General features: G+C 38.4%; 1 protein-coding gene across 7 annotated transcripts in view; it reads left to right on the top strand.

Moving 5' to 3' along the window:
• The window catches only part of ANO5 (anoctamin 5), a 61,098-nt gene that overhangs the window by 17,722 nt on the left and 27,540 nt on the right, over window positions 1–15,836 (top strand). For 3 of the 7 annotated variants that reach the window (XM_052810613.1, XM_052810615.1, XM_052810614.1), the window contains one exon: window positions 10,382–10,495. In XM_052810613.1, coding sequence (XP_052666573.1) covers window positions 10,382–10,495 — 114 coding nt within the window. Of the gene's footprint in view, window positions 1–3,708; window positions 3,757–9,143; window positions 9,186–10,381; window positions 10,496–15,836 lie in introns of all 7 variants that reach the window. The other 4 variants (XM_052810609.1, XM_052810611.1, XM_052810612.1 and 1 more) reach the window with 2 other exon arrangements.

The raw sequence follows: 15,836 nt of genomic DNA, 5'->3' as shown, positions 1-15,836 counted from the left end.
TTCTTCTTCTTTTAATGTCCCACAAGGACAAAAGAAACAAGATTGCTTGGAGTTCAACAGCTTTTCATATTACAAGCCTTACAGCATGAATCATTTCTAGATGCTTTGTCATGCAGAGAGGCAAGGAGATGTTTTCAGCAAACAGCAGACTGGAGAGGAGGGGAAAAAAAAGGATATGATAGGGATATTTTCAAATAGGCATTGCATTGGGGACTGCTTCAAATTATGTCATTGTTAAATCAGTAATTCACAGACAGCCACTTCTGTTAGGGATAAGCAACTGTCCTGATTGAGTCTCTATGTAGAATATACCTGAATCAGCCTTAATGGAGTTCCTGTTCCAAGAAATACGTAAATGCTTCTGGAAGTCCTTTCAAGCAAATTGGAAAATGAATGGAATAAAACCTGAGAATCATTTTTTCCTATGTGCTTTATATTTATGAATAAAGAGCGCTAGAAACATATAATGCCACAATTCTGTTTCGATAGCACAGTGCATTTCTGTTCAGTGATTATAATTGGTTGTTTACATTACAGAGTAAATGAGGATGAGGCCCACTGACAAAACAGAGTTTCTATTCTTAAGAGGAAGGAAGGTCAGTTAAATAATTCAAGTTTGGAAGAAAGCTAAAATTGGAATTTGTATTAAATTTCCTGAGAGTTAAATTTTAGGCCATTCAAGTGGGATAATTGTAAAATTAGTACAGATTTTGTGGAAGACTGAATCATTAATTTGTAGTTTATCGACATCTGTACGAGGTGTATACAGAGGACTGTTTGTGTCTGCTGTTCCAATTAAGAAGTACAAAGTAACTTAAAATGTATGCTTTTTATGTATGTGGACCCTCAGTTTCTCAGTAATATATGAAATTTTCACCTTTTCTGTTAATTTCACACTAGTGAAATGCTCCCTAAAAATTCCTGTTAATCAGGATTTTCCGTATTGTAACTTGATCGTGAGAAAATGTGAGAACAAGCTGTCTTTATTTAAGCCAGGTTAGCAGAAGTAAATTGGCAGAGCTCCATCAAATGTATTAAAGCAATGCATTTTACCAAAATTAGGGGTGTGGCAAACAGATTTTTTTTTTTTGAGAGCAGCAGGTGCTGCAAGTCTTCCAAAGGAATTGATTATTGTTTTTTTCTGAAGAAACACCATCATAATGTACATTACTTTTCATGCTTGTTCATTTTTCAATTCAGACCGGTGGGGTTTCAAGTAGAGAGAAACATAAAATACCATTGTTACTATTGTGAAGACAGACCAAATCAGTTTCAAAATTTAGAAGGAAATACAAAAAGAATTCTCTCAAGTGTAACTACAAAACACAATCTGAGGGGTATTTTGGGGAGAGTGAGTGCAATAAAGGCTTAGGGTGGATTGTGAAGTAGGAAGGACCAGCCCAGCACTGCTGCCACCACTGCTAACCTTCTTTATTCTTGATTTTTGTCTGAACAAAGTTGGACTATTTGAGTGTTTCTGAAAACACTGGTTGGTTCTTGTTTTGGGGGTCGTGTTATCAAGATTGGTGCCCCTTTGTGCTCTCTGTAGACTTTGGCATATAATGAAAATTGGGGTGTCTCTGTAAGAGTTCTTACACTTTAAATGTACAGTAGAAGGTTTCATCACCAACGTTACAATATTTAACCCCCATGACGTGAGCTAATTAATTTCAGGCAGTTGTAATGAGAGCAGGGTAAGTTCCTTAGATTAACAGGAAAGCATTTCACAAAATTCATAGGAACATGCAAAGGACTCTGCCAGCTGTGTGTCTTCATCGCACAGTTTAGTGTTTCACTAAATGTATTAAAAATTTATCTCCGGGTGAAGCAGTGTGGGCAGCATGTGAGGACCAGCGGGTGGCTAAAACCTGTATTTACATCTTGTCGTGGAGGAGGTGGGAAGCTTTGGGTGGGAGGAGTATGGGATGGAGGTAGAAGAAAAGCAGATGGAAGGGGACCAGCTTGGCCCGGGGGGGCCGGTGTGCAATGGAGAGGTCAGGAGCCGTAGGGCAGCAATGAAAAGCGAGGCTGCACTTTCATTGATGTCAAATTTGTACAGTACTTTACAGGGCAGATATCTTCAGTGTATAATTGGAGAGAAACTTTCTGCTTAAGTGTCTCAGGTCTTAGTTCTCTACAAATAGCGCAGGTTTTTCCAGTAGCATCAATGACGTGAGGATTAGACTGCTAAACCCAGTTCAGACTATCTCGGAGTAAGAGCACAGTGCAGCTATTTATGTTTGCACTGTTTCTCATGTGGCTTCCGTACCAAAAACCAGGTGGATCTGTCTTTGTTTATTTGACTGAATTCCGAAAAGGACATTTTTATCTTACTTATATAAGCAAATACTCAGAGATGGCATCATTAAGAAAGAATGTAAAGATGTGTGTACATATCACTTGCAATGGAAACAGGAACAAAAATAGCGTGTTTGTTTCACAAAATTATGGGAATGGACCTGAATGACTTCTGTAAAGTAAAATTGTAATAAAAGTGAAAAATAATCATTTCTAATTTAAAAAAATCATACAGTACTTTATGAAAATTGGATTTTGGGAAATACACTTTTTGAAATATTACAACTCTAAACCAATAAATGATGATACAGTAATGAAATGAAGTTAGTATTCTGCTTCTGTGAAAGTTAATTTTATTCCATAGAGAACTGCCATATTTTCATAATGCGCTCACACTATTTGGTTGCACCGTTTAAACCTGTCTGTGATTTGTTTTCAGAAGAAAAACAAAAGAAGTGCGTGAGAAATTATTGACTAACAGAATTAGATATTGAAAAACAGCTTAGGTATTGCAAACCATTATTCATTCTAATAGCGCAGCCTGGTCTCAAAATCCTTTGCTCGTGCAATCACGCAGTTGTGGTCCAGGACCCCAGATAGCTTACGGACGTGTCTTTGTAGGATAGCTGTGCTCTGCAGAGTCCTCTGCTGCTGGTATTCCTGTCATCCCTGTGTGGAGTCTGGCCAGAGGACATTGCAACACCCTCCAGGCCTTCGTGCGGGAAAATAATAAGCACCCAGATCTTGTACAATTAAAATCAGGGTAGGGATTCGCCAGGCGTGGATCATAACTGGAAGCTGGGAAGCCCTCACTAGTCTCATTAGGCATAACAACTGCAATTACTGATACCAATTTGTCTTGTCTACACTATGAGATTAATGATTTGTCTCCTTGCATTTGTTTTCCTTCAGTGTACGTGGTATAATTTCAGTTTGTATTGAAAAAATAGCTAAGTAAGGGGCATCACATTTGTTCTTAATGCAAGCGCAGCTGTCTATGCTGTGTACGTTTTCTCTCTTTTGATATTAAAATAAGAAAAAGTACTGTTAAAAATTGTTCTTCATCAGCTTGTAAATGGTAATCTGTGCCAAGTTGTTTAGGCTTTATTTTTTTATAGTGGAAATGCTGAGGGATACTGTATAGCTCTTACTAAAAGTTATTAATATTTAAAAATCGTTATGGGCCGTGTAAAAGTCAGTGGCGTAGGCTAGAGACCCAGCTCATCTGAGGAAGTAGAGGTTTGTTTAAATTTTGACTATCTAGACTGAAAATCCAGCTATCACTCAGAACAGCTTTTCAACAGCTTAAACCAGAAGCTACACTGTTTCTTCTGAAATAGCCTTTTATTTTAAAGCCTCCTTTGCATCATTGCTAACAACATTATGTTTTTCCCGTGATGCCACTGGCAGGGCCTAAACAGCACTGAGACTACTTTACTCATCCCTGAACATCAAGTGGTAAGCAGTAAGCAATATTCATGCTTCTTTGCATGAATTTGTGTGGCGTCTTCTATAACTGTATGCCAAAAAGTCCCTCGCCAGAAAATTTTCCAGTTTCAAGGAAGCCATCCTTCCAAAAAGAATTGTTTTTTCTAGCTTATAAAAATGAATGTGGTTTTTGCGTTTATTCCTAGTGATGGCTTAAATGATAAATTCAAGCAAATTGAAAGGATAATAGACAAAATCGAAAAGTTAAGATTGGTGGAGAAAACTGGAAAGTTTGCTTTTTTTATCATTGTTTTGGTTTGATGGGATATAGGATGTATTCTGACTGGTGTTATTAACAAATGTGGGATTCCTTTTTATCATGGTGATGTGGGCGGCTCTGTGAGTCAGCATGATACTTTAATATGTTTTAAAGAGCAAGAAACAAACAGTGACAGCATTTGAAATGTGTTGCCTTTTTTTTCTTATTGTGGTAAATAATAAGGAAAGGCTCAAAATATCCACTTACTGAAATCTGCAGACAAGATAATTGTATTAATTTTCAAATATATCAGAAAACTTAAAATAACCATTATTCTTTCATGGAGAAAAAAATTACAAAAATTCATTTAAGATAACTGAAGAAGTACATGCTGAGGTATATTAAAACTGTCTGCTTGCTTACATTGGGCTCTGGTGTCTTACATTAACACATACGCTCTCTCAGCATACTTTTTATTTTTCTTTGTTCTATTCTCGTTTAATGTGTTCTTTTATCCAGAGAGGCTTTTTCTGCGCATTTAAATCTTAGTGCAAGTATCTTGGTGTCTTCAACTGCTTTGAAATGCATGTTTTCAAGCTTTGAGATTTTAATGTGGTTTAAAATTGAAACACAATTGTGGTGAAGGTGCAATAAGTAGCTTGCAAGTTTTAGCTGCAAGAAATATATGAGATTTTTTGTTTCTTTGAATGGGAAAGGTTATAATTTTGTATGCAACTTTGTAGCCTGCATGAAGCATAACTGGAAATTGAAATGTGTGGTGCTAGAGTGTTGTTAATACATTTCTTTGAAGTGGGTAAGCACTTCAATTGCATGGATTCCTCCAAGCAAGAATATTGAAGAGAACTTCATGCAAAGAGAATCTCTGGTATAATGGGAACTGAGTTTACTGGGCATAAACCAGGAATTTGCCTCTTTGATTTTTCAGTAGAGTGCCTGTATATTTGCATATGTTGTGTAAATGCATTTCCAGGAGCTTTTTGCTTTTGGAAATGAATTTTATCAAACAGTTACATTTAGCATAGCGGCACTTTAAATCAGCATGTTTTTCCTATAGCTGTAAGCATGTTTAATTCGGTAAAAGGTGGAGGTATATAAACATCTTTTGCGAACTGGGGATCTAAATGAGAGTGATAATTTTATTTTTAAGCCATTGAATGTTTTCTACCCTTTCAATTGTGGAGGCTTTTCTTGTATTTTGATTCAGCTTTCAAATCCTTATATTTTTGTCCATTTCTGTATTCTGAAAATTTTTCTGCAGTGGATTGTTAATTCTTAAATTAACTAATTGCTTTGTAATGTTGTTATTTTGGTTTTTTTACATTGTGTGTGATCAAAAACTAATTTGCCTGTATGATTATCAAAAGTATGCAGTAAATACAATATTTGGGTTGTAGACTACCTTGTAAGCAGCGAAATCTTGCGAATCAATTTTATTTTGTAATTTCAGGCAGTTTCTTGTGTGGTAATGTAGGACTATGATAATATAACTCCTAGATGTGCTGGTGGGGATCATGTTATTCATGTTAACTTCTCAGCATACCCTTTAGTCAGAGCCGGAGATTCTTCACTGTGCTAGAACTCTAATGAAGCTAATGTATTGGGTTCTTCCATCTCAGATTAGTGTTGGTTACTGCCTTATTACTGAAATTGCCGCTCTAAACTACCTTCCCCCTCTGAGCTACAAAAAGCAGAAGGGGAGGGCCGCTGAGGTCTGAACCTGCAGCCCCAGCTCCGTGAGGTGGACGCTTCTGAAACCTTGAAGTCCGGGGAATTGAAGTGGGGAAGGCCATTTCTGAATGTAGGCCCCGAAGAAACTTGCAGTTTTCTGACTGAATATTAATCTGGAAGGTATTGCTCTAAGTCAAGTTCCTCTGTCTTTGAATTATGGACACGGAGAGGGCTAGGATATTTAGTAGCAAGGTGTATTTGGAGGAAGCTCCGTTGCCTACAAGGAGAGAGCTGTGCTAAGCGGCCTGTAGGGACATAAATTTCCTGTTAGGTGGATGACCAGAAATAGAAATCCCTCCGAGTCCTGTGAGAATATACAGTATTAAATCATTCAGGTATAATCTGAAAAATGTATTTGCTTTTCAGGTACTGTGATACTGCTAAACCTCCGAGGGCTGACTGTGCTGACCGAGGTCAGCCGTCTGTGTGCTTTGGTGGGTGAGCAAGGCCACGAAATGTTTACCTCGGTCTCTCTCCCTCAGCTTCGGTCCGAAGTCGTTTCTCTGAAGCACTTTCTGTTACGGTGTTTAGTGGTTGGTGCCACATCCAGCAGCTCGCCTTCCCCTCTCCTGTTCGCGGTGACTGGCTTGTGTGCTTTGGCCCTGGATTTGATGGATTTGAACGTCGCGTGAGACCACCAGCCAGCATTTACAAGCTGTACCCGAACCAGTTTGGGCAGACTGAACGTGGGGTGTTACAGCCTTACTTCGTCTTGAGCTATGCTTTATTTATTTCCATGCTGAGATCTTGGGTCTTTCCTGTAACCTGTGCCGTTTGAGTCAGGATGTCCTGCCGCAGGGCGTTAGGTTGTGTCTAACGTGAGGACTGCAAGTCCAGGTACTTGGAGGGTTGGTGGGTTGAACGTGGTCCAATACCCTGACCTCCGCTGGATGTCTAGGCAGAAGTTGTCGATTACGGGATAACTAGGAATATTAATATAATTCCGTATGAATCCAGTAAGTTTACATTTATGTAGCTACGTGAAAAATTTAGCTCCTTACGATAGGCTGTTAAAGCGTTCAATTAGCAGATCTGTCCACAGGCTATGAAGTCACTTAGTTCTTAGAGAGTTAATTAGACTATTAAGACTGGAAAGTTACTACAGGAAAATAGGAAGGTAGTATTTGGTTTTGAACAAGTAGTTTTTGTAAACTTGGAAGCCCTGGTAAATGCTAAACGCTTGCGGTAGCACCATTTCATAGAATCGTACGGTGACTTGGACTGGAAGGGACCTCTGGAGGTCTTCTTGACCAATTTCCTACTGGAGGCAAGGCTGACTGCAAACTTGGATCAGGTTGCTGAGTCAGGGCCTTGCTTGGTCAAGCTGTGTGATCTCTGAGGATGGAGGTTACGCAGTCTCTCTGGGCAACCTGTCGTACCTGTTCCTGCTCAACCGCACCCTCGCATCCAGTAGGAATTTCCCTTGTTGCAACTTGCGCCTGTTGCCTCTTGTGTTTTCGCCAGATGCCTCAGGGAAGAGACTGGCTCCATCTCTTCTGTAATTCCTCATTGGGCATTATTCAAAAGCTGCTGCTTGCTCACTGTGCTGCATTGGGAAATTTTAATTTGGTTACTTGTATTCCAGAAGGTACACGTCACAGAGTTTCTGCTCTGATGAGCTGTAACTTTATTTAATAACTGTAGGTTGTCGAAGATCAATTAATTTGAATACAGTTCTGGAAAGAGCTGTTAAGATATACTAATCCATAATGTTTTATGATTCACTGATGCAACCAATGCAAATTACCAACATTTTATATATTTTAAACCTGTAAGTGCACATTTATGCACGGAATTGCATGAATATGCAAGACTGATCTTGTTCTTGTGAAATCCAAATGCAGCAAAATGGAAAGGAATAATTTATGGGTTTAATAAGTAGGCCTGTCACTATCCGTGATGAATAATCCTATGTACAGAAGGAGAGAGAAGTGATAAGTATTCCCCTTCTCAAAGCAGATCCAACGATGACTACTGCATCTTCTTATAATTGATAGTCAGACCTTTAATGACTAAGCAGGATTCTGATGCATCTTAGAAAATGAGCAAACTTTGGTGGCTCTAAAGATAAAATATTACTTCAGTCGTATGGAATGATCTAATTATAACTATGCTACCCAAAGAATTTGGGACACTCCTTTGGCAGGAGCTTTTTTTGAAGTAAATATTATTGATTTTTTTTTCTTTCTTTCTTTGTGTATATGGATTTTGTTAAATCACTAGGACAATGTCTGTGCTTGCACAATCTCTATTTTTTTAACTTGGTGGTTGGGGCGGTCTGTTTTTAGGCTGGTTCCCAACATTGTAAGTTGTTAGACTGCACTTTGGGGTTCACTTACTGTAATGCTGAATAATTAGAGTACTGTTGATACTATTAAGATGTCGGTATGGTTCTGTACACTAATCAAATTAACATCTAAACAGTTGCGATTTGTTTGTAGTCACAATTATATTTACAAAAACCCCCAAACCTGTAAGCACAAAATAGAATGGGAAAATGCTGTTTCGTTTCTTTTCTTCTATTGGATTCCATGATTTTTGTGAGCCTCTTAGTCTTAATGATTATGTACTGCATTTGAAAGCAAAAGCATTTTTGGAGGTAGCTTGTCCTGATTTCAGTTCTTACAAAGTAGTCTATGTTAATTGATCTGCTGTAAATATTTCTCAAGAAGAGGAACAACAAAAACAACTAAGAGTTTTGTAGCTCCCCAAAGGCTAGGATAGCTTCAGAAATACAGGAATTCTGAGGAATGCATGGATAGTCCAAGTAGGCTACTGTCTGGTTTCAGAAGTTACCAGGGTATCTAGTGAAGAGGCATAAAATTGTATAAAGCTATGGAATAATAGGGATTTTTATTTTTTTAATATTATTATTATTATTATTAAATTTGAGCCTCTTGAAGATAAACACATGTCCCGGAGTATGCAGATATTATTGCTTGTGGTTTTGTCAGCTCTGGGATGACATAGTTGCAATTCATCTTTTTATGTCCCAGTGGGTCCAACCTGACATGAGCGTAACAGAAACTTGCATGCTGTATTCATTAGCCTGTGCTTGTTTTGTTGCCTTTGCGTTGCATTCAAAGAAACTTTCTCATTGTTCCTTTTTTTTAAATCTGCTTAAGTAGCCAAATGATGGCAATTAGCAATTTAGGAGTAATTATTTTAAAATACCTGAGTTTATGATAAAAATTAATGCCAGCACAGTTTTGCCTTTAATAAAAAAGACATTATACTCGTACTGTTTAGGAATACTTGTGTTTTCCTAATAGTTGGAAGCTTTTCTTGGCTTTCTTAAGGACACAGATTTCTCACTAGCTGTAGCTGGGGGGTACGTGCTCAAAGCAGTTGGTTTGGGTCTTGGAGAGGAACAGTGGGCTTGCTAACTACTTGTTGGTTATTCCGACAGAGTGGAAGGAGATATAATCTGTTCCTGAAGCGACGTCTCAGGGTAAAACAGTGATGAATGATATTGCAAGTAGCTTGGATGGCTGCAGTAATAACATGCTTCACTGTGTGATGCCTTTTGTTAACTGGGAGCAAGGTTCACAGTTATAAAGTTCTCTGAGAAAGCACAGAATATTTTTCACATGCATCCTTGCATGGCTTAAGAGGGACAAGACAGAGACATATCCCTCTGAATTACTCTTCTTTTGTTCCTACTCTAATAAAATAAAAACCCAATTCAGTCGTATATAAATACAATTTTGCCGATGGGTGTGGTTAAAAAAACCCACCACCAACCTTCCTTAGCATGGAGGTAAATTTAGACCAGAGTATTAGTTTCTATGGAGAGCACTGTGCTGTATGAACCTCTAGTCTTGCAAACAATTTGGTAGAGCTGAATATTGATATGATAATAAATAATATTACCTAATATTATGCTAACTTCCCTAGGAGAGTGAGGTAATAGTCTTTTTTTTGCTTAACGTTAATTACTGTAGCCTAATCAGTGAAGAAGATGAATGTTGTTATTACGACATTCTGGCATGCTGATAAATGAAAAGATGACCGTTAATAGATCAATTGGAATACTAATTACCCTGTTGCATTGATACATTTTATTAGATTTCCCTCCCCGCAAGAAAGTAAATACTCAATTTTGAAATGTAACCCCTGTATCATTTGTGTGCATTTTCATATGTAGTCATAGCTGGGCCATATTTCTCTGTGGTGGTTCGTTTAGTGAATCTTGTTATGTAGAATGAAATGCATGGAATTTGCTTTTTGCTACCTGCTTCAAGTCAATGAGCAGTGCCCTAGCTGGCTTTTATATAGAGTAGCGTTCTGACTAACTGCAGAAAAAAACCCATGCTGTCACATAACACTTGCCTTGATCATTTATGACACATTGTAAAGACTGTGAAAGAATAAATGGTAGCATTGTTCACAGGTTATTGTAAATACTAACATATATTTATTCTTCATATACCAGTTATTAACATGTAGTGTTTGTGCATATAAGCAGTTAATCTTGAAATTATTTGAACTGGATGTAGCCCTTGTTAAAACTTGTGCAAGTATATCTTCAGCTATGAAGAAACTGAAGAATTGAGGCAATTTGGGGGAACTTCTTTGTCTTCTGTTATATTTTAGAGCAACAGCAATGCTTGGGTTTTTTTAATCATATGCCTATATCTTCCACAGATTGATAAAAGACATCAGAGCAAGGATTCTATTTTCTTCAGGGACGGTGTCAGGAGAATTGATTTTGTTCTCTCCTATGTGGATGATCTTAATAAGGAATGGGAAAAAAAGTTGGTAAGTTTGTCTTTTTGAGGTCCTCTGAATTCTTATCTGTCATAACCAGAATATCAGTTATTAAGCCTTTCAAATAACTACACTCAGCTGGAATTGGATTTAGCTAAAAACTTGATAGCTGCATAAAAAGCCCTTCCATGTACCGAATTTCTGTGTAATTCACTGTTGTGCATTAAGACCCAATTAGATTTTTGGGGCTTTATTTACTGAATTGATCACTCTCCATTACTTAGGCTGGTCAGTATATTATACAATCAATGCCAAGTAATCCAAATTATTTTGCTTTTTTCATTTAACGGTCTTATAGTTAGCTGTGGCTGTCGTGAAGCTATCTGTAAATAGTTAAATGAAGGAGGTTTCTTCTAAATAAGTAAAGCTTTATCCAAATGAGATGTAACAATAACTTCCCCCCCCCCCCCCATTCTTTGACTTCAGTTAGAGCAGAAATGGATTCTTACATCCAAGAATCCATGCGATTTTCCTTTTAAGACTTTTTTTTTTAATACTCCAAGCAAAATAAACACAAAGCTCCTCTCTGAGCTCTTCCGTGTGCTTGACTTGCTCTTTACATATGTCTGTTCTTCTGGAAGAATATTTAAAGTGGCTTTGAAAAGAGACCTCCTATGTAACAGAGCATGAAGTACAGGCTTTCTCTAAAATGCTCATCAGTGATCATCCCTGAACTTCCCAGCAAGACCCGGTTGCCTGAATGGTAGCAGTAGGTCAGGCTGAATCAGTAAATGACATGTATTTGTTCCTTGCTCAGACTGACACTTGAGGTCTAACTCGAATAATACATAAATTCAGGCTATTTAAAAAATCCGGTACTGTGAGATGCAGTCAAGACAAACAATAAATTCTATATAAGCATAATGTTTAAAAAATAATAATTACAGGGATTTTGATTATTTTGTTTTCTCTTTATTCACTGCCTTCTTTCTGACCAGGAGAGGTTACATTTACAAACTAGTCTTTCCAATACACATCTCCACAGTTTGTTCTAAAAAAACCAAAAAAACCCCCACAAAACAAAAAGACTTCATTCTCATGTAATCACATTATTCTGAAAGATAAGGCTTTCTGAAGAAAACTAATTATATGGAAGCTTATGACAAAATCATGATCAAAACTAAAGGTCTGTGAAGTAAAGAATGCTTCTCATCTATATCTTGTCGTATTAAAATGTTTCATAATTAAACTTATAATTTCCTTTGAACAAAACTGCACAATTGGGCTGTTCAAAAAATTGCTTACTGCTTACATTCTTTTATGAAGGAAATAATGTTTTCATTAAGGACTTATGCTGCCTATATGCAAATACGATCCGGTGTAGAACACGGCTCCTGCATCGTATACTTGTTACCTTAAAAAAAGCAAAAATGCCTGTCATCATTTCTGATGCTTTTCCCATCTTAAGCATCTCAGAGTCTGCTTTCCTCAGCTAGCCACGTTTGGGAGATTTGCTTAGGAGACCAAGGGTTATATTATAGCTGGTACCATAGGTTTATATGAAGGCATACTTTTTCAAATCCACACTGGCTCTGTCAGGCTGTAATCCTAGCTACGTTCCTCCTTCTACCATAAAGCAAAATCCATTTTAATAAAGAAGGAAGAGGAGACCAATCAATGTAGAGAGAAGAAAAGATATCCATGCAAAATATGTGAAAGCAACTCTTAAAATAAACTTTTCCATTAGTCATATTCAAATAACATGAGGGAAGAAATGGAGACTATTTAGGTAATGTTTCAAGTGGGGAGGAAAACGAACCAGATACTCAGTCTAGGCACTCATTCATATTGTGTGCAGCAATTTCCTTCTCATTGGTTTATAGGTCATTAGAGGGTGGCAGGAATCTTTGCCAGAGCAGAGGCCATGTACATGCGTGTCATTATTGACTGAAGGCTTGACACAGGGAAGAACCCAAGAGCTAGTAGCTAATACTGAAGTTCCTCTTTGAGGTAAAAATGCACTTAGCTAGGAAGAAACATCTCTCTCTTACAAAAGAGTAGAACATCTGCATCAAGTTTCATGAGATTTAATTCTGTATTTGTCTGTTACTTGCAAAAGAGTTTATGGCCCCATGGAAGAAAGCGTTTGGTCTGTGGCTCTGTAGGTTAGCTCTGCCGTCACAGAACAGACAGGCATGAAGGTATCAGTGTTATGGTGTGTGAGTTTTTACATGGTTCTTAGGGAATCGGCTAAGAAAATTAAATTTGCCCTATATTTTTGTCCAGCATAGACCTTTATAACATGAATATGCCCATAAATTAATGCAGACTTCTTAGCACAGAAATACTGTGCTGTTGTCTTTGTGGGAACAAGATTTAAATAGTGATGCACTGCAGCCTTTGGAATTTGTCTGACATACTGTACTTGCTATTGTACAGTCGTCGCAGGAAAGAAATGTGAATTTCTGTAGTACGATGATATAGCAAAATGTAACAGCTAAGAATAGAAATGTTCATGGGAAGAGAATAACAGTTGTGACAAACGGGTTTGTTTCCTTGTCTCAAGGAAACAGCTTTATTCTGCATTTCTAAGAAGGAGATGAATAACTTCTTTGTGTGTTTTAACACAGGCCGGATACAGATGTAAGAGACGGTCTGTTCATCTTTTCTAGCTTCGTGCAGAACAAATGCATTAACAACTTTGATGTTTCCCAGAAACTTTGCAGCGCAAACTCTGTATTGAACTTGCCTTCTATAAGCTACGTGAATAAATCCTAACCGCAAAGTCTCTCTAAAGAAAAAAGAGGATTACATTTTTGTGAGACAATACTTTATATTTTTCCTGAAAGCCTCTAGCAGATAAGTGGAAATATTTTACTGATATATGAAACGCATGTGAACATGGAAAAATAAAAATAATTTCTAAAAGTCTCTAACAAATTATTCAGGTGTGACCAGGACATGATCTTTATTTGTCCATAAGTGTATTTCTTCTACAAGAAACTCCAGAGCATTAGGAATCTGGGATCTCTGTGCAAAGTACCTTGTTCCTATATTTACTGGAAGCAAAGTCCTCCCGTCCCCAGTGGGGCATGGAGATAGGGAAAGAAATTTTATCTAGTCCTTTCCCACTTTTCATCATCTCAGACAGAAACTTCTGCTTTCTCACAGGCACCAGATAGCCCAAAGTTAGGGAGCCAGAGGCAGCAAAAAATCAGATGCTTGTTGTTCCTGCTGCACTGTTAGGCTGCCAGCTGGGAGAAGCCGCATCCCCAGCTCTGCGGGAGCAGCTGAAAACTGGGCTTGAGCCACACTGGGCACCTCTCCTTGCTGCTTTCCAGAAGCCTGGCTGGTACTTGCAGAAGGAAGGTGTTTGCTGTCTCTTGCGCTGTGGAGGGCACGCAGAGCGTCCTCCCAAGCCATGTGAGCAGTCCCTGCGGTGCTGCGGTAGGGCCGGTTATCTCATCCGTCTCGTCAGCCTCCCGCTCTCGTGGCTGCAGGCAGATGAGGCGACAAGGGGCTTTTCCTAAACAGGCACCGTCTCGCCTGAAATGTTCTTGCCAGGGAGCTGCGTGGGCAGCCTGAGCTTAATCTGAGCCCATCTGTGTTAGTCCTGTGCAGTGAATTGTGTTTTCTCAGGGTACGGCTAAGGGCAGAGTTCTTGTATGGTTTACAGTAGCATGTGATGTTCCTAAAGGCCATATTTATTTCCCAGTATCCTACACATGACTGCAGTTAAAAGTAAGCCCGAGCATCCTGATAACGTAAAAGGCTTTTCTAAGCTTGGTGCTCCCTCCCTAAAGGAAAGAGAAAAGCAAGGAGCAGGAATTTGATTAAAGAATAGTATGTTGTAAACTTAAAATTATTTTATTCTCCTATTTATTGATTCTCGTTACTAGCAGTAACAGCATTGTTATCAAGAAACAGGTTTATAACAGTTTTCTATCTTCCTTAGGTACCTAATCATGCAGTGTTGCATCTGCATTGGGCATATTAATACCGCTGGACTTTGGATCTTGCTTTGTTAATCTTATCGGGATGGTTCATTACAGCCAAGCATATGTTAGATGGTAAAGTTACTCTGTCTAAGTATGTGGGATATCCACAGCGGTGTTTGGAGAGGTGAATGATCTACTGGTCTCTCTCCTATATAGGCCCCAGTGGTCTCAGAAAATGTGGTTTCAGTCTTTTACAGATGCTTCGGAGAGGCTTAAGAACTGTACTTAAACAAAACATGAGGAAGCCTACTGCTGCTGGTCGTCTGTAATGTAATTACTTATGTTGCTTCCCTCTGTGACTGCAGAGTGGCATCTATAGCAGAGTCACAAATATATGCACCAGGTCTAGCTTTTTAGGTTTGGGACAGTAAGGTTAAAATTCTTACAAGTACATATTAAAACAAAACAGCACTGGTCCAAGGGTACATTTTGTCCGTTTTAAGCCTTTGATGGCAACATGAAGAAATCCAGTATTTGGCAAGAAGATAGGGGAGCATTGTTTTGGGGTTTTTTTTGCAGCGGATTGATTTCCTTTTGAAGATGGTTGTTTCAAATGATTGGAAAGTTCAGTACCTTGACATGGGTTTTGGAGAAGGTGACTTATGGGAAGAGAGCAAGGTGGTAAAAAGAGTGTAATTTCTATTAGAGCACTGCAATTTATCACACTAAGTGTATAGTAAGGAAAGATCAGTAAGATGGGGCCAGACCCTTTGGCTCTGTCTGTTATTAAGCTGCACAGCTGGAGGAGGAGCTGGCTGGTGTCTCTGGTGGCAGAGAGCCCTCTGAGCTGACTCGCTTGGCTCTTCTCCAGAGTTTGCTGGGGAAAAGAACGCATGCCAGTGTGCTTTGTTTGGAGAAAATGTAATCCAGAGTAGCGCGTAGCTTTGGATACCAGGCTGGAATGTCAGCTTTAATATAGCACTTTCAAATGTAATCATAAATCACCTTGTAGTTGTATTGCTCTCTATTAGATCAGCAGGTCAGTGAACGAGTTCTCTGGTGAGTTTATATAGGTGCGTGTAGGCAGGTTTTTGAGATAAATTAATTAAAAAATAGTGCATGGAATAGCATTTGCTCCCAGCATGTGCTAGAACTCGGGAATTATCATATTTTTAAGTTTATCTAGGTCAGCGTCTGATATAATATCTAATAATATTTGGTAAAATCAGATGTGACAGATAAAAATGCAAGGCCACTAACACAGGAAAACGTATGAATACATCTTAACATAGATTTGAGGGAAGTTAAAGCTATTCTTTGTATTCATTTATCTGAGTAGTTTATGCAAACTGAAATGCAAATAGGGTAGCCTGCTTCTCACAGATATGCAGGAAAAGGAAATTGGCTGAAAACTATGGTGTTTTGGGTTTTTTTAAGTGTGTTTGAAAAATGTC

This window comes from Harpia harpyja, chromosome 16 (assembly GCF_026419915.1).
Source record: "Harpia harpyja isolate bHarHar1 chromosome 16, bHarHar1 primary haplotype, whole genome shotgun sequence".
NCBI lineage: Eukaryota > Metazoa > Chordata > Aves > Accipitriformes > Accipitridae > Harpia > Harpia harpyja.
The sequence above is the reverse complement of the archived record's forward strand: the minus strand, read 5'-3'. Positions and strand labels throughout refer to the sequence as shown.